Below are 19,954 nucleotides of genomic sequence, written 5' to 3' on the forward strand. Positions count from 1 at the left end.
AGACTTGCATGAGGTTGTTGATCAGCATCCAAAAGAACTTTCGTATGCAGATGGTGGTCTTGTATTTCATATAGCACACATGTATTGATGTAGAGTATCAGCCAAAGTCTTGTCTTAACCCTCAAACAACGCCCTAAACTCTCTGTCCCAAGCTTGTACCACTAAATTAGCGACATTTATTTTGCGACGAAGTACGATGAACTACTGTAAATACAGTGTCTGCAGCAAACATGACACGTATAGTAGGAATTGGTACGTCATCTCAATGACTGGGAGCTGCCTCCAAACCTAAACTAAACAGACACTCCGACATGCATCTGCAAGAACATCACGAGACACGAGTTCATGCGCACGCATTCTCCGCCTGTGTCAGCAACTTTTTGCCTGTCCAACAATGGTGATCAGCACATAGCTGGCAATGGCATATATTGGATTCCGGAGCTAGCAGCTCAGTTTATTACTAATAATAGAACAACGTACGCACTGGCTTTTGGAGCTGTTTCTGTCAGCCTAAAAAGTCTGAAAAGGAGTGTGTCTGCTGTTAGCGCATGAGTTCGCTACAAGAAACACCTGACCGCGTCATTCTATCAGAAAGAGGACACAGGAAATAATAGTACTATAATGAAGGGAACCCTAAAGTTACTTTGTGGACGTCCCCGGTGAGACCTTCAGCACCGCATACGCCATCGATTCCGAGGAATCATTCATGTGATCGAGCAGGCAAAGCCCGTGGGTAGTACTAGTAGTTGATAAAGATAACGCGAGATAAGTCTAGTGCAGTACCACCAACGAAAAGTTCTTCAGACGACAGTAATGTACTCCAACCGTTCCTAAATATAAAATATAAGATCTTTTAAATATTGCAATATAGACTACATATGAAATGGAGGGAGTAGCTTGCTCCGTCCGGTACTCCATCAAGAGAAAGTTGAAAAAGATGAAAGTTTGTCCTTCGATTCTAATCTAGATTTTCTTTCTTGGTAATACGTGTCTCATCAATATCATAGTACAAATCAGGTAGACACCGACCTAATAAAACTGAAAAGATAGAAGCCTTTGCACAAAGGACCACCGGCCAACAAACAAAATTACAATCAAAACCGAAGAATCCCCTAAGCTTGACACCAACTTGCCTTCGGCACCACCACAACAGCCACCAAAGGAAAATATGACGGATCACCTCCTCACCCGAGCTCGACGCGGCTCCATTGCTGATATGCAGCTTTGCGGACCTTTAGGTGGCTCACCAAAGGTGAAACAATTGCCATTGAACGAATCAGACCGAGGAAACACCCCAGACATGCCATCGAACTCCAGATCTGGCACCCTCGCTCGAAGAGGACGTTGGAGGAGGAAAGCATACTTGCCAACTGGCAACCACGATTCCAGCACACGATCCGCTGTCTTTCAAATGCCACCAATGTAGACCACAATCTGCATCCGCTCCTGGACTACCTCTCAGACTCCGCGTCGGTGCTGGAGCAGACACCGTTGCAACTGTGGAGTCTGAGGACACAAGTTCACCACAAGGATGCCGCCATCGCCACGACATCCCCGCTTGAAGAGACTAGTTCCCAAATCTATAACCAATCATAGAGGCGATTGCCTCGTCGGGGAAGGATCCGGAGCTTCTTTGTTCAGCGTCGTCGTCGCCACCGTCGCCGAAGCCAAGACGTCGAACAACCCAAAACCTGAGCTACTAGGGCCCTAAAACCTAAAGCTAAGACGATCCACACACGCGGGATCTGGTGCCCCCTCACTATCAACGACCGAGAGATCATCAGCGGAGGGGGGCCACCGGAGGACGCCCGGAAGGCTCAGCTCTCTTGGTGGCGACTAGGGTTTCTAGTCGCTCGTCTCCATAGGGAAAACTGTTTTGAAAGAGGGTCTTTCTAATCGAGATTCATGGCTAGCTCTAATGGATTGTGTGTTGATTTGTGTTTTTTTGTCGAATAACATATCATATATACCCGCAAACAAAAGGATGATGTATAACTAGTCCAATACAGAGTATTTAGGGAGGTGTACCGATCTAATCAAATATAATGACCTCTTAAGATTTTGTGAATCAAACATTTCTAAGTTTGATTATATATATAGAAGAATTACTAGCATTGAAAACATTAGAAACTATTTATATAGAAGAATTACTAGAAAGTATGAAATGAAATAGCATGTTTGCATAGAAAATAATGGTCAAAGTACCATCTTAAAAACAACATCACAAAAGACAATTTGTCGTGCATTTGCCTGATCGAAAGTGATATATTCCATTGTTCTTCTCCTAACATTTGGGGTGAACAATTGTTTCGGATTACTATGGACAACAGTCTATATATATAAAAACGACCACCATGCCCTTCGGGCCCCCCTTGTCGGCCATTATCGTGAGAGACTACTATTTTGGGCTGAAGCTTTACGATTTGTATGTAATCGCATGGTTTGTAAGGGCACCATGATCCAATGATCAGAACTTAGCCAAGTGGACCAATAAAAAGCTTGATTCCTACAAATTTATATATAATGATTGTGCACTAAAAGGCCCGCAAATGAATGACCACCATGCTCTAGATCGTCACAACTTGGCTTATACATCTTCCATCTTGTAGACTAGTTCTCATGCATCCAACCATGCATGGTGAAAGACAAATCAGCCATAGCATATCAGGTCATTACGCCAATTTTTAAGAAAAAAAAGAAAAAAAGCCCGACCTCTGCATCAATTGATGGTCGTTGCACGTATATATGTACATATGCCATACATATAAATTATGTCTGTTATGTAGACAATCCTTCTTCTCGATTCTCGAGTCTTAATAATTGTTGCCGCCACTGTTGTTGTTGTTGCTGCTATGTTGGTACAGTGCAGAGTTGAGTCTTCCTACAATCTCCTCTATGTTGACGGTAAAGCCCTCTTCCACCTGAATGGTAAAGTTAGTCGATCCACATGAATTTAAAGCCATAGCCTAACAGATGTAGCTGGTCATGTTTATTTCTCATGTATGTAGATATGTATATAACATCCACAATTAGAAAATACTAAAATGATTTCTGGTGTTGCTCTGAAGAGATTGATGCTTACTACCACATGCCTTCAGACCGAAGTTCCACTCCTTTTACAATTGTGTCCACCAAACATTTTGAAGTTTATTGTCCAAAAAGAAAGAATATCTAAAACATTAAGTCAACAATACTAGATTTATAATGAAATATACCTTAAACGCGCATAGTTTTTGTAATGTTAGGCAACATGTTTGTGCATTAATTGGTGGTCAAATTATCATCTTGAAGAATGTGCCATGTCCTAATTAGATTTTGGATCGGAGAAAGTACTATTTGAATATTAGGAAACCTTAAATCCACTACAATTAATTCTAAATGAAACAATCTAAAGTTTTTTTAAGTGTCAAGGATATTTTGAGTTGCTACTTAACAGTTACCTTGTCTTACTATCTTATACTTTGCATGTATGCATGTTATAGATTGGTAAACTTGTATATTTATGTATTTATTAAAAAAAACTAGAGTGGACATGGAGGATAGTGAAAATAAAGATGTATCCACCCTTTGTAGAAAATGCATTTTACATTACCAATGTCGTCATCAACATATTGCTATTTCTAAGCAGGGCCGGCCCTGGGTAGGGGCAAGAAGTGCGACGCCCTAGGGCCCCACCTGATGAGGGGCCCCAACCTGTGTGGTACGTACGCTATACAGCCCATCGTTTTATTGTTCAGCCAATCGTTTCTTCAAATAGAGTTCGGATTCCATCGATCTAACCAAGGGGCTAACGCCACAGCCGTTGTTTCTTCTCCCCGCGTCTATCTTCTCGTTCTCCGTTCCGCCCCTCTTCCGAAGCACCTAGCAATATTATGACTGGTTCCGTTGATCACCCTTAAATTTTTCATCACTACTACTCATACCTTATGGATTTCTCTTTTTTTTCCTGCAGCACGCTACCTATAAGTATGTCCCATCCTATGAGCAGCCGCAGGGGGTAGGCCAGCCGAACCACATCAGTTATGTTTGCTTTGCAACTAGGATGGACACCGCCTCAAAAAGTTCTAGTAACTTTTCAGTCTGTTTTCCATTTGATCTTTGTACTCAATTATGTAATTTTAGCTCACTAGTTGGTCTTCTCTTTCTATACAGGTTTCTCAAACACGAAATTGAGGATGGAGCGATGTCGAAGATGTTTGGAATTGGCTAGTTCAATTTCTACTTTTCTCCTCCAACGATTCAGCTGTCCCCCCTCCTTTCCTGCAGTATACGTATAACCTAAAAAGCTTTGTTGGTTGTTTGCTAAAATTTACCATGTCCCTGGTGTATTATGAGATCGTATTTGCTAATGAATTCTTAGTACCGTTGTTTAGTTAGATGTTTGAAGTCCGATAAACTTTTGTGATATATATCAGTATGAATGAAATTATTGACTATGTCTTTCAAAAAGAAATGTCTTTCTTCATGGGGGCCACTTTTGAAGCTCGCCCCGGGCCTCGGAAAAGTCAGGACCGGCCCTGTTTCTAAGTCATCGCTAAGAATCAGCTGATCTAAGTTCAAGATTCATACATGTAAGAAAAGGTTGACAACATCTGATGCTATCAATGTCGATTGACTATTTGTAAGTTGATATAGCCCCCAAAAGAAACTCCAGCAGCACCCCTGAGAGAGAGAGAGAGAGATGCCGGCCGTGTGTGTGTGTTGGGGGGGGGGGGGGGGGGGGGGGCTCGTGCGTGTATATAGTACATATTCTCACAGGACTCTTGCACTCTCTACAAGTAACTATTTGATCATTTATTTCTTACAATATAATGAAATACTAAATCGTCAACATAGTGTAATACTACCATGTTCCTAGACACTGGAAAAAAACTAATGAATTGTAAATATCGCAAATTGAACTGCTGAAACGCAACGCTGGCTTCCAGAAATCAATGGGTAGTGTACAACATAATCTAACTAGTCTTGACTACTCCCACACACAAAAACTAGTTTTGACTACATTAGCAATATGATTGGCATTAACAAAGAATATATGGTACCTAGTAAATGAAAGTAAGGTTTAACTCTTACTTGATCTTATATTAGTTTGCGCATTCGTGATCTAAAATATCTATATTAGTTTACAGAGGAAGTAGAATCCATTGTCGACTCTTCTTTCCCTTCACATCATCTAGAGTCGACAATATTTCGCAAAAAAATCTAGAGTCGACAATAAACATATTTATATGATAAGGTCTTAGTTGGATTGACTGTATATATCGTAGGAAATTTAAAACATAGGACTGGGATGATATTTTTTTTAGAAAAGGAGGATGACCCCGGGCCTTTGCATCTGGAAGATGCATGCAGCCACTTTATTAATGATTCACAAAGACAATACAAAGTAATACATCAATATGTCTGAAGCCGCCATCTTGGCAACATCTGTCGCTACTCCTATCCATTCATGAAGGGGTGCAGAGAGTGTGAGCCGAATACCCCGACCTCTCACCTAAGCCTAACATCTAAAGCCGAAGGTCCCAACCTAGCCACATACCAGGTCTGGGGCACAAGGCGGATCAGCGAATCCGGCCGCCACCATAATAGCGCCTCCAGCGAGGGGTGGCCGTGCCTCCGCTGTCGCCGCCGGGATCCCGCCGCACCTTGCCACCGAATCACTGTCATGATGTGTGTCGCCGCCTCCACCAGAGGGGTTCTCCGCCCCCGGGCGAGGAAAAAATGCCCCGCCGCCGCCATCATAGCTGACCGCACAGGCTTCGTCTGGCGTGATCTCCGGCGGCGGCGGGAGGGAGGGGCCGAGGAGAGGAGTCCTAGGGCCGGCGGCGCGATCTCCCCCCATGTCGCCTAGGGTTGGCGACACGGGGGTCGAGGGGAAATGGAAAGTTTGCCTTAAAATGGGAGAGATTTTCACTTCCCGGCCTCTGCACCAACTAGGGATGCATACAACCATTTTAGTATGAGTACCTCAGATTTTTTTTTCATGAGTATCAAGATATTTCTTGACGAGTGGTTTCAGCACACACCAAGCTTGATCCTCAATAAAATGGGAGAAAAACCCATGTGCATCAACTGTCAATTATAGAAATTGAGCTCGGGTCGTTAAACTGCACAACTGCATGCCCAACCACCGAGCCAAGACTCTCTTTGCATTAAGAATTCCTACAGGATTACAAAACACATGAATCTCATTAGAGATGCCTTTGGATGGTGCATAGGAGAAAACACATGTATTTTGGAGGATTGAGAGAGAGGGTAGAGAGACAAAGAGTGCAAGTGCATTGGACTTCTCGAAGGAAAAATAAAATGAGGTTTGAACTCATGTTGAGATTCCTATGGAATGAAGGGCATAGGAATGGATTCCATACGAATTTGGCAACCTCAATCCTATGAACGAAAGGGTTTCAATAGGAAAATTCCTATTGACCAGAATCTTGCAAAATTCCTATGTTTATCCTTCAATCAAAAGAGAGTGTGAGTGTGTGACTCTTAATTAGCCCGACTCTTGAGAGTACAGTATATACTTTTAACTAGGGGTGGGCCTACAAACTACGTTTCTGACTGAGGGCAAACTGTATGAGTGCATGGGGCATTTTGTATAAATACATAGAGTTTTAGCATTTGTATTCTAAAAGTACAGAGAAATTCTATTGGAATCTCATATTTTGAGTGGGGGTCCTACCCCCACTCCCCTCAAGCGTCTGCCCCCGTCGTCTTAACAACAACTATCCTACGTGATGAGACCGAGTCAGCCATTGTAGGCGACACCCTTACCTAGCGCACGTCCTTGTGTATATGAGAGAGAAGAAATTAACTATGGTTTTTAGGCGTGAGATGCATACGTCCACAACATTTTTATTAGTTTGAGCTGTAGACACGTTCTAACAATGGCACACCCCTTCAATTATTTCATGGTACTAGCCTAGAGTAGCTACTAGGTTTGAATTTTCTACAGGGTACACATCAAGCTAACGATTCCAATTGAGCACGTGTGCATACGTGGATAACGTACGCCAGCTAGTATTACTGATGATAACTTGCCTTTGCCATGGTGGTTATGATCACGGTGGACGCCGTGAATGGCATCACATCGTTGTGGACGATGCGGAGGTGGAGGTCCTCGACCTCCGCAAGAACCCTGGCGACCAGACCCTTTCCATTCATTTCACAGTGGATCCTCACCATGACGTTGTCCTCCGAGAGCTTTGCCTCGACCTCCGGCAGCTGGTTTCCAATTGCTGGCGTCCCGGCCGCCAAGAGGAACCGTGCGGAGCTCTCGCCGACGTCTGGCGCGACAGGGCGGCACGGCTTCCTGACGAGCACCACGGTCTCGACGCTCCTATGGTTGCCGCCGGCAGCCTCCAGTGACCTGACCTTCTCTTGGAGCTCCTTCACGTATCTCGTTGCGTCGGTAAGAATCGTCCCCTTGTCCATCTGATGGATCGAAAGTAATTTTAGTACCAAATTAACTAAGCATTTCCTGAAGGAATATTATGAAATGTAGAAATGGTTGGGAGATTTGGCATATTCAAAGACCTTCTTGAGGCCGGGAATGACGGCGGAGAGCTCGATGAAGCGCTGGTTGATCTTCTCCCGGCGCTTCCGCTCCGCCATGATGTGGTCTTGCGCGTACGACGTGCTCTTTGTGGATGCCCTCCTTGTCGGCTGTGACACGCAGGAACCAAGCGGCACCCCGGCGGCCAGCGTGCCCCCGCCACCGCTGCTGACCGGCTGCGGCGGCAAGACAGCGCCGAAGTTCCAGCTCATGGACAGGGCGTTGCTGGTGCCGGTGCTGCTCATGCTGCTGGGAGCGAACAGCCCGCCCGAGGTTGGGGACGACATGGACCAACTGCCTTCGTGCACAGCCGCATCGGGAGCAGGGCTGATGATTCCTCCACCGCCGCCCGTGTCGTCGCCGGAGCTCAGACTGTTTTGTGCTTCCGCCAGCTCCGCGGAATCGCGGAGCGCCTGGGGACTCGGGAAGTAGGCGCTCTTCTCGCTGCCGCCGTCGGCTCCTCCTGGATCCTGCTGCTCCAGTGTGCTCACCGCCCACTGCATGAACAGGCGCGAGTCGTCCATGTCGTCCATGAGCATAGACAGATCCGTACCTTGCCACTGACCTAGCTCGTGCAACATCGAGACAGAATGGTAAGAGTAGTTAAGCACACGTGACACCGCAGAACTAATCATGCATATGCTAGTAATTGTTTACCTCGATCGGTGAGTGAATCCCTAAAGATCGATTATGTTAGAACCTGGCCTCTAATCTTGGAGTTTATAACGGAGCGTTAAGGTCCTGTCACTGTAATGTTTGCTCACGCTAGGCCCCTCTGCCCTACTATTAACAACCGTTTGTTGGATCCTGGCTATCTTGCCTGGATCCAGTGAAAATGATATTCTACGCGGCTGGAAAGGTGCATTCATGGGGTGAGCCAGAAATAATTTCCTGATGTGTATCTTGGCAGCTGGATTAGTGGATCCACGTGTATCTTCCAAACTACCAAGTTTGTTTAAACGAAAAATTCCAAGGTTATAAATTGTTGACGTATAATGTACTGTCTAGTCTCTTTTATCAGATCGGTTTTTTGGTTGCATTGGCTAGAGCATGCACTTCTATATGGTATCAAAGCTAAGAGGTCTTGAGTTTAAGACCCGGCTGACGCAATTATATTGCAGCCCACTTTCGGTCCACGTTTAGGCCTGAGAGAGCCACACGTGAGGGGGAGTGTTGACGTATAATGTGCTGCCTAGTCTCTTCCATCTGATCGGTCTTTTGGTTGCATTGGTTAGAGCATGCATTTCTAAGGGCATGTACAATTGTGCTATCTTAGGAGTGTCACATAGGATAAATGATGAGGTGGAGGAGAGAGATTTAAGAAAAGACAAGAAATAATCTCTTAGCACAATATGTCTCACCAAATTTTTAGGAATAGCTAGTTATTGAAGATAAGACTAAGAGATGACCCATTATAGACATGTTTTTTTGTCATCTCTAAATTACATGCAAGACTTAAGATAAGACTATCTTATCAACCATTGTACATGCCCGAAAAGGGACAAGAGATGATCGCTTAGCACAATATGTCTCACTACATTTTTAGGAATTGCTAGTTATTGAAAATAAAGCTAAGAGATGACCCATTGTAGACAAAAAAAATTATCACCTCAAATTTACATGCAAGACTTAAGATAAGACTAGCTTATCGATCATTGTACATGCCCTTAAGGAAATGTACAGTGATTGATAAGGCTGCTTTATCTTAAACCCGTCACATAATTTAGATAAGGCAATAAAATTGGTGTACAATGGGTTATATCTTAGACTTGTCTCTCACATCCAATATCCCTAAATATATGGTGAGATAGATTGTTGTTAAGATCATCTCTTAATTAAAAGAAAGCATGACTTTTTTTATGTTTTCTCTCTCCTTCACCTCAGCATATATCCTATGTGGCACTCATAAGATAGCACCATTGTATATGCCGTCATGCTAGCAACTAGCGCAAAGAAGATGACAGGACGGAAAGGAAATATCTTGTCTATTGGGGAAAGGGTGACCCTCACTAATTCTTGTCTCAATAGCATTCATTATATATGATGTCCTTCCTCGAGGTGCCAAAAGGGGTGCTGGATTCTTGCGGAGCTAGAATGGTGTGGCAGGAGATGAATAATAAAATGAAGTATTGCCTAATCAACTGGCATATGTCGTGTGCATACCAAAAGTCCTTGGGGGTGTTAATTTACAAGTCATGAATTAAAGCCTGCTATGCAAATGGCTTTGAAAATTGGAGAACACTAAAGGTACCTTGCAACAATTGTTGTCCAGAAAATACCTTCAGAATCAAACCCTATTAGGGATTAGAGTTGGGACTAGGGGCTAACTTTTTTGTCAGTCTGATGAATATGAACCATATTTTTCAGAAATTTACCAAGAGGTTGTTAGGTGATGAAGCTAACTCTGTTTTGGGAGGATATATGGATTGATAATACATATTTAGTATTGCAAACCCCAAGACTATAGCATCACCTTCTCAAAGATAATTATAGTTCGAAAAGTCAAAGTTGAAGGATGGGTGTGCATCGGTTTCATGAGAACTTTGTGGGAGAGAAACTGCCCAATAGTGGGAGGCCTTAAATATCTTGGTTGGGTTGGCTTAACTCTTTTCTGATAGCACAGAGAAAATTGGTGCTCTGTTTGGGAGTAGCAGTATGACAGACTATGCGGAAAACTAGAAACGCGGCTTGTTTTTATAATAAAAATCCTAACGATCCGGCTGTTGTGATCTAAAACTTATGTCATATTATGCGAACGATTGGGGAATCTTGTGAAAAAGCCGAGAGCAAGTAAAAACTGAGGAGGGGATCGCGAAGATTAAGATGGTGCTATAGGAGGCCTACGCGAGGAGTCATAGAGGGCATCCAACGAGTCAAAGGATTACTCTATGGTGGAGCTTGGCTAGGGCTTTCTTTTGGCAACTTGATCCTGCGTAGATTTGGTTCACGTTTTTTGTAAAAATGGAATTGGGCTTTTTTCCCCTATACTTATTGTCTTTGTCATAGTTGTAATAGCATTTGGAAATGCTCCCTTTTTATATATTTCCGCAGTTTTTGTTTTGGAAGTGTAAAAGTTGATGTTGGTTTCTTTAATAAAAATCGACAAGGAGGCTCGATGGGTGAGGAAAAAGATAAATAGCATTATAGCTCCACTATTTGCCACACCTTGCAACAGGCTTTCAAAATACAATTTTACTACAATGTGAAAGAACATAATTATAAGATTAAACTATGAGTAAACGTACCGAGAGACTTCAAATGTCACTTTTTCAATACTGCAACATACATATTTCTTGGTCATAAAAATAGTCACATACATCTTTCAAATTTGGCATCTGAAGGATTCCCCGTTTCTGGTTTATTAGGTCCATCTTACAATTCACAACAACCAAGTAAGACCCAATTAAGTGCTAGATAACATGCTAATGCTACATGCATGGCCCTTTCTCTCCTCCATGCATTGGTTGATTTTACATTGGGAACCATAATTTGACAAAATTTAATATAGACATGGCTATATTTTCCTATATTTTCCTCCTAACCTCGTCGTCCTCCTCGCGCCACCACTCTCCTACTGATCTCCTACTCCTCCCATGTACTCCTCGTGTCTCTCCCTAGGGCGACACCAGGGGCCCAACTCTAGCACCGCCCAAAGTCATTGATCTCAAAGCCCCCTTCCGCGCGCTGTTGTCAGTGTTGGCCGCGGAGGTAGCGGGCCTGGCGCCGAAGGTGCCTGGGCGGCTGGTCGCGGCGATGGCCCACTGGTGTGGCTAGGTTGGTGCCAGCGGGGAGATCACGCACGGCGCCCAGAGCGGCGACCCCTAGGTTATGCGGTTGCGGTCGTTGCCTCCATGGCCCGTCGAAAGCATCGGCGTGCTTCTCTGGCAATTGTTGGTGATGGTGTACCATGGATATGATTCCCTTCGGATCCATCGCCGGTCTGGCTCGTGGCTGGCCGGTGGTGCGTAGAGGGGCCGGCGAGGGTTGCTGCAGTTCCCTGTCGTCGTTTCGGCAGTTGCATGCGCCTCTACGGCGTAGCTTCGCATGGATCCAACCAGCTTCTGGTTCGAAGTGGCATGAATGCCGGTGATAACCGTACCAATTTCGGTCATGGCGGATGATGACGACATCTTAGGCACCGTTTCCTTGTCGAAGGCATCATCATCGCCTCGCTCAGGCTGCTCTAGGGGAAACCCTAGGTCTGGGTGTCTCGGATCAGATGACGACGGTGCCTTCGATGCCATTCTCCCTCCTGGGAGGCATCATTTTGGAGCGGGTGCTAGTTGGGGGGGGGGGGGGAGAGGTGGAGCTGTGTTGCATCTATCGCATCGACGACGACAGGTCTCGACGGCATGGCGTAGTGGAGTCTTGGTGATGGACGTGCGTAGGATGGTGGCGTTGTCTGGCTTCGAGGTGGTGTTGACGGCAGTTGGGCCTAGCAAGGTCAATGCGTTGATCTCTTCTGAAGATGGGACCGCAAAAGATGGTGGCGACGGATTCAAGAGTGTGCACATGTGGTGCGCGTCAAGGGTGACCGATTGATGCTTTCGGCTTGCCATGGGGCAGTTTGGTGAGACCACGTGATTAGGTAGTGTGCTTTGGTACGAGGTTAGGGCACACCCTCAAACTTGTAGGTGTAGCGACAGAGATCGTCAGGAAGGTAGCTTTTGGTTGATTCATGTATATGTTTGACTAGACTCTGTTAAATAATCTAATAAAGATGATTGTGTCCATCCTTGAATGTAGAGGTCAGGGGTTTCAACCTTCTTTTCGAGAAAAACAACCCGGAATGCATGGAGTAAGTAGCATACCCTCCCTCGCTTCCAGGTGCATAGCGCATCTAGTGCATATCAGGTATTTCAAAAGTTACTGGAATTCGTACCAAATTGCAAGGCTTAAAATTAGGAAAAAGCTACTCTTCAACCGGTGGATGAACACGCAGGATCCGCCTCTTGCGTTGCCGTCGGATCAATTCTAATCAAACGCGCACGCAGGCCACAAGTCTTGTGTAGACATTTTTTTTAGCAAGGGTCTTGTTTCAAAAAGTTCCTGCAACAAAGGTCATGTTTCAGAAAAAAAAAATACTTTTGGTGGTGAAGTTTTTTTCCAGCAACAAGGTTTAGTTTCAGAAGGTTTTTGCAACAGATGTATTGTTTCAGAAAAAATGGTTCGATGGTGAAGATTTTTTATTCTGCAACAGGGATCTTGTTTCAGAAATATATCCCTGGTTGCAGAAAGTGTCAGAGGAGCGCACGACACTAGAGCTTGAGAGGCCAAAACCATTGCAACATGACACATGTTTTAGAAACATGGCTTCGGTTGCAGAAATTGCCAAAGGAGTGCACGGCGTGAGCGCTTGTCGTTGTCGTGCTGGAGTGGACATAGTTGCTCGGAGTGTTGGGTCAGAGAAGGCACGATAACTCTGGCGGCCGGTGACGCTTCATGGCCAAGGTGCTCAGGCCATGGCGGTGTGGCGGCATTGTCTCTGTAGACCTTTGCAACAAGGTCCTTTATTGCACAGCCCATGAGCGCAATACTCGGCTGGCTGTGGCGGGAGATCGGAGCTATTTCGAAAGGCATCCAACGGTACCCAAGGGGGCCGATCTAACCAGATTATCATCCGGCGGACGCGTAGCACTGTCCTTCAAATTAAGACTATTGTTGTGTACGTAAACTACTCCCTCTATCCAAAAAATGTCGAGATCGAGTTGTACGAGGCAATTGAAACACGTGAAATTTCAATATAAAAGTTTAATGAGCCTTGTGCCAAGATAATCTCCGGGCTGTCCAAAGTGATCCATCTCTCCTTTGATTGTTACTGTATATATGGATCCACGTTCTAAACGGCACGGTTCAAATTAAACCACGTGAGGACCGTGGTTGATGACGTGTCTAAATACTGTGCGTACGGCGGCGGCTAGGTATAGATAATTAAGCAGGAATTATTTCGCCGTCAATTTGTCGTCGTAGTCGCTGTCCCGGTGACAGCGTACTCGTCTACTCCACGTACGTGAAAAGCTAGTGACCGACTTTGTCTCTGGAAACATGTCACAAGCTATATATAGCTAGGGGATCTACGGGAATTGATGCTAGATATGATCTTGCACGCTGAAAACTACTCATGATTGGTGGGTAGTGATCGTCGGACAAATCTAAAATATTTGACCAATAAGATTAGATGGGCCGGGAATTGAAAAGTAGAGCCACAATGCCACATGCATGCCGCAGTTGCAATCAAATGACGCCATATTGTCTCATGGGTAGGCCCTATCTGATGGTGCTCGTTTATATCGTTCTTCTTGTTTTGTTATTGGCTGTGCACATGATAGTTTATACATTTGGTTGCTTGTGCGCCACTCGATACAAGCGACCTTTTTGTTTTCTGTTTTTTTTGTGTGGAGGAGTGGCCTTTCTGATGGAAAGCTGATACAAGTGGCTCAACCGGGGAGGGGTAACAAAGGTGAAAAGGATCGTTGTCCCTGCTTCCTCTGTTGGAAATATGCCCTAGAGGCAATAATAAAATGATTATTATTATATTTCTTTGTTCATGATAATTGTCTATTGTTCCTGCTATAATTGTGTTATCCGGAAATCGTAATACATGTGTGAATACATAGACCACAACACGTTCCTAGTGAGCCTCTAGTTGACTAGCTCGTTGATCAAAAGATAGTCATGGTTTCCTGACTATGGACATTGGATGTCATTGATAACGGGATCACATCATTAGGAGAATGATGTGATGGACAAGACCCAATCCTAAGCATAGCTCAAAGATCGTGTAGTTCGTTTGCTGTAGCTTTTCCGAATGTCAAGTATCATTTCCTTAGACCATAAGATTGTGCAACTCCCGGATACCGTAGGAGTGCTTTGGGTGTGCCAAACGTCACAACGTAACTGGGTGACTATAAAGGTACACTACAGGTATCTCTGAAAGTGTCTGTTGGGTTGGCACGAATCGAGATTGGGATTTGTCTCTCCGTATGACGGAGAGGTATCTCTGGGCCCACTCGTTAATGCATCATCATAATGAGCTCAATGTGACCAAGTGGTTGATCATGGGATCATGCATTACGGTACGAGTAAAGTGACTTGCCGGTAACAAGATTGAACGAGGTATTGGGATACCGACGATCGAGTCTCGGGCAAGTAACGTACCGATTGACAAAGGGAATTGTATACAGATTGATTGAATCCTCGACATCGTGGTTCATCCGATGAGATCATCGAGGAGCATGTGTGTGACGCCCCCGATTCAATCGTACACTAATCATGCACGCAAATGTGTACGATCAAGATCAGGGACTCACGGGAAGATATCACAACACAACTCTAAAACATAAATAAGTCATACAAGCATCATAATACAAGCCAGGGGCCTCGAGGGCTCGAATACAAGTGCTCGATCATAGACGAGTCAGCGGAAGCAACAATATCTGAGTACAGACATAAGTTAAACAAGTTGCCATAAGATGGCTAGCACAAACTGGGATACAGATCGAAAGAGGCGCAGGCCTCCTGCCTGGGATCCTCCTAACTACTCCTGGTCGTCGTCAGCGGGCTGCACGTTGTAGTAGGCACCTCCGGTGTAGTAGGGGTCGTCGTCGACGGTGGCGTCTGGCTCCAGGGCTCCAGCATCTGGTTGCGACAACCAGGTAGAAGGGAAAGGGGAAAAGAGGGAGAAAAGCAACCGTGAGTACTCATCCAAAGTACTCGCAAGCAAGGAGCTACACTACATATGCATGGGTATATGAGTAAAGGGCCATATCGGTGGACTGAACTGCAGAATGCCAGAATAAGAGGGGGATAGCTAATCCTGTCGAAGACTACGCTTCTGGCAGCCTCCGTCTTGCAGCATGTAGAAGAGAGTAGATTGAAGTCCTCCAAGTAGCATCTCCAAGTAGCATCTCCAAGTAGCATCTCCAGTAGCATCTCCAGTCGCATTGCATAGCATAATCCTACCCGACGATCCTCCTCTCGTCGCCCTGTGGAAAAGCGATCACCGGGTTGTTTGTGGAACTTGGAAGGGTGTGTTTTATTAAGTATCCGGTTCTAGTTGTCATAAGGTCAAGGTACAACTCCAAGTCCTCCTGTTACCGAAGATCACGGCTATTTGAATAGATTAACTTCCCTGCAGGGGTGCACCAACTTACCCAACACGCTTGATCCCATTTGGCCGGACACACTTTCCTGGGTCATGCCCGGCCGTGGAAGATCAACACGTCACAACCCCACCTAGGCACAACAGAGAGGCCAGCACGCCGGTCTAAACCTAAGCGCGCAGGGGTCTGGGCCCATTGCCCTGAGCACACCTGCACGTTGCGTGGGCGGCCGAAAGCAGACCTAGCCTAGTGGCGTTCCAGTCCAATCCGGCGCGCGCCGCTCCGTCGCTGACGTCTGAAGTGCTTCGGCTGATACCACGACGCCGAGTGCCCATATCTTTCCCACGTAGTTGGTTAGTGCGTATAGGCTCGTAGCCAACTCAGATCAAATACCAAGATCTCGTTAAGCGCGTTAAGTATCCGCGAACTCCGAACAGGGCCAGGCCCACTTGTCTCCTAGGTGGTCTCAACCTGCCCTGTCGCTCCGCCACAAAGATCCACACAGAGGGCCGTCGGGACAAAGGTCCTTTCAGCCCCCAATCCGTGAATCACTCGCGGGTACTCTTCGAGCTGACCCGACTTTAGTCACCATCTGTATAGTATGTATGTATGTATAGTATATACCCGTGATCACCTCCCGAGTGATCACGGCCCAATAGTATAGCAAGGCAGACCGACAAGTATGTAGGGCCAATAATGATAAACTAGCATCCTATACTAAGTATTTAGGATTGCAGGTAAGGTATCAACAGATGTAGCAACAATGTCAGGCTATGCATCAGAATAGGATTAACGGAAAGCAGTAACATGCTACACTACTCTAATGCAAGCAGTATAGAGAAGAGTAGGCGATATCTGGTGATCAAGGGGGGGGGGGCTTGCCTGGTTGCTCAGACAAGGAGGGGTCGTCGTCGATGTAGTCGTACTCGGTGGCATCAGCGCCGGTCTCGGGGTCTACCGGGAAAGAAGAGGGGGGAAGAAACAGTAAATACAGAGCCAACAAAGTATCACAAACAAAACGAGGCAATACGCGGTGCTAGGTGTGCCCGAACGCGGTAGTAGGTGATACCGACGAAGGGGGAAAGCATCCGGGAAAGTATTCCCGGTGTTTCGCGTTTTCGGGCAGAGGAGCCGGAGGGGGAAAGTTGCGAGTTCGATAGGTTAGGGGGGTGTGGTGGACGAACGGGCTGCGTATCCGGATTCGTCTCGTCGTTCTGAGCAACTTTCATGTTGAAAATATTTTAATCCGAGTTACGGATTAAAAGATATGATTTTCTAAAGATTTTATTAATTTCTGGTATTTAATTAATTATTTAATCCAACATTATCCAGAATAGTAAATCCTGACGTCAGCATGACATCAGGGTGATGTCAGCAGTCAACGTTGACCATTGACCTGGTCAACCTGACGTGTGGGTCCAGTGGGACCCACCTGTCATTCTTTGTTTAGTATAATTACAGATTAGTTAATTTAGTTAGTGATTAGGTTAATCTAATCAGGATTAATTAACTTAATTACTTACTTAATTAATTATTATTTTAATTATTTTAGTTATTGTTTATTTATTTATTTAATATATCTATTTATTTATTTATTTTAATTCCTTTTTCTTTTCCTTTTTTTTAAAACGTTCTGGGATGGGGCCCCAAGGTCAGTGGCTCAGGGGGAGCCCTAACGGGCGAACGGGCACCGGTCCCGGGCGCACCCGAGCGGGCACTCGCCCGTAGGGCGGGATGAGGCCGCCGGGGCACCAACGGCGCGGCACGCCGGCGCGGCCAACCGGGGCCACGGCGGGCGGAGGCGAGGGGTGGCGCCGATGCGGCTAGTGGCGCGCGGGCGGGCGCGGTGGCGCGGCCGCGGGAGGAGGGCAGGGCGGAGACGAGGCGCACCGAGGCACAGGGCCAAGGGGCGCCGACCGGAGCAGAAGCGGGCGACAGCAGGGATGGCGCAGGGCGCTGGGAGCCGCCGGGGTTGGAGGCGAGGCGACCTGGGGGGGAAGAGGGCGCAGCCACGGGCGCGAGGGCCACGGTGAGCGCGACGAGCGCGGGGAAAGGAGGAGACGGGGGCGGGACGGTCCGGCGCGGCAGGGGGGAAGAGGCCCCGGCCGTGGCCATGGCCAGCCAGGCGCGAGGGGAGGGGGCATGCGGGTGCGGCCGTGCGGAACGAGGCCGGCACGGGCACGGCCGCCCGGGGAGGAACCGGCGACGACGTGGTCGGAGCGCGGGCGGTGACTGCGTGGGAAAAGGGGAAGGAAGGGGAGGTGCTCACGGGGGGGGGGGGGAATGTAGGGCACGGGCAGCGGGCGTGACGGCGGTCGGGGAGGACCGGCGAGGAGGCGTTCGGCGGCGACGAGGCCTGGCGGCGGCGGTGGTCTCCTCCCTCGATCCCGATCCAATCGGGGGAGAGGGGGAGAGATATTTTTGGGAGAGGGGGGGGGTGTCGGTGGGGGGGGGGAACGTGGGTTGGACCGAGGGGATAAGGGAGAGGAGCGGGGCCGACCTGGGCCGGCCTGGTTGGCCCAATGGCCAGCTGGGCCGCGGTTCAGCAGGGGGGCTTCCTTTTCTTTCTTTTTTTGTTTCTGTTTCTCTTTTGTATTTTCTTTCTTTTATTTATTTTCTTTTCTGTTTAATTCATTTAAAAGTATTTAGGCATTTTATAAAAAATGGGTTTTCTGCACTATAATTACCTATGCCATTTTTGGCACAGCCCGAACATTTTAGTTTAATATTTTGAAAACTTTTGTCGTTTGATTGATTTAGGATTTAAATTTGAAACGGTTTCGAATTAACCCGAGATTAATTACAGTGACAGAGGTGATGTGTCATCATTAGTAGGGGATTACTGTAGCTTGATTATCCGGGCGTCACAATTCTCCTCCACTACAAGAAATCTCGTCCCGAGATTTAAGAGGGGAGTAAGGGGAAAGACTAGGTTACGATATTCTAACGGATCTTCTCGAAGAAGTTAATCCCTTTCGTTGATGTCTTCAATTCTTTATTCCGATGCATCATGATAAACTTGTCATCATTTCTTCGGGAACTCCATCGTACTTACGAAAGGATAAGGGGCAGCTCACTACCACATAATGCTTTTGAGGGAAACAATCTGGGGTTAACCCATGAATTAGTATAAGATTATCTCACGAGTTGAACATATGAAATACCTCGAGAGTAAGGTACGAAGGTACCATAAGAGGCTCCAAGCGGATAGATAGTTGCTCGAAGCCTGAACCAGAGTGAGAAAGGGGTTCAGAGTAGCGAGAGTAAGTATTGCGTCTGCTACCAGAATAGATCACTAGGACAGTGGCCCGTGAATTACATACGAGTCCACGCGGGAGGAATAACTTTGGGAATAGGGGGTGTACAGGACAGTCAGGTTTCGGTCCTGTGGAACTGGGGGTTATGGGCCCCACCATGTGGTTTTTTTTTTATTTTTTTAATAGGAGCAGTGACATCTTTCACGGCCATGATAGCAAGGCATGTCAGAGAGTACCATGTCAGTTATGTCGGCAACAACGTTGGTACCAAGGGCGAGGGATGAAGAGAACCACCTTCCTGCTCGTTGAACGAGGCGGACCAATAGGCAAAGTTCTCGTCCATCGGCGATTACCGGAAGTCATCAACAGTAGAAACAGGGTTACACCAGACAAGAAGGTACACCGAGGTGTTTACCTAAGCAGGGGATTACCACTGCTCGGTTAAGTAGTTTACAAGAAAGTTTGAACAAAACAACGGGAAGGAAAATGTGCTTAAACACGTATATCAGGGGTATATCCTTCCCAAGGACAAGCAGAGCAAGATATCCATGACAGGATATTATGTAGAAAACTCCTTAGGTAGGGGAGAGAAATTTCATGACATTACCCATACAACGGTGTTTGGATAATTGAGCAAGAAACATTTAGCATTGGGCTTCAAATGTTCTTGTTGGAAATCAGAGTATCACAGACATGCTTCGAGATAGCATTGACATGGTCTTCAAGCAAAGGCCGGTTTTTAGATACTCAATGGATCCATCAGGAACAGTTTATAACATAGGTCTTACAATTTCCTCCAAGAAGAATGGTTATCCTTGCAAATAAACCATAATGATAGGTCCTCCAGCCAGGGGGGGGGTGCTAGGCATGACATCCTGTTACCAGGTCATCAAAGGGCCAACAACATAACTCTTGGAAAGTTGTCCCAACCATCATATCTGACCGAGATTCAGATCCGATTGGTGTAATGATACCTCAGACTCAGGATGTCCGAGAATAAAAGGTGCAACACAAATAGACGAAATGACATTTCAGGATTC

At 46.2% G+C, this 19,954-nt stretch overlaps 1 protein-coding gene across 1 annotated transcript; it reads right to left on the reverse strand.

The window, feature by feature from the left end:
- Window positions 1-6,340: 6,340 nt before the first annotated feature.
- LOC123083110 (transcription factor NAI1) lies at window positions 6,341-8,079 on the reverse strand. Its single transcript, XM_044505243.1, has 2 exons — window positions 7,537-8,079; window positions 6,341-7,434 (listed from the first exon to the last, which is right to left on the reverse strand). The coding sequence occupies exons 1-2, from the start codon at window positions 8,077-8,079 to the stop codon at window positions 7,024-7,026; spliced, it is 954 nt and encodes a 317-aa protein (XP_044361178.1). The 3' UTR covers window positions 6,341-7,023.
- Window positions 8,080-19,954: the final 11,875 nt, after the last annotated feature.

The sequence above is a fragment of the Triticum aestivum genome, chromosome 4A (genome assembly GCF_018294505.1).
Source record: "Triticum aestivum cultivar Chinese Spring chromosome 4A, IWGSC CS RefSeq v2.1, whole genome shotgun sequence".
Lineage (NCBI taxonomy): Eukaryota > Viridiplantae > Streptophyta > Magnoliopsida > Poales > Poaceae > Triticum > Triticum aestivum.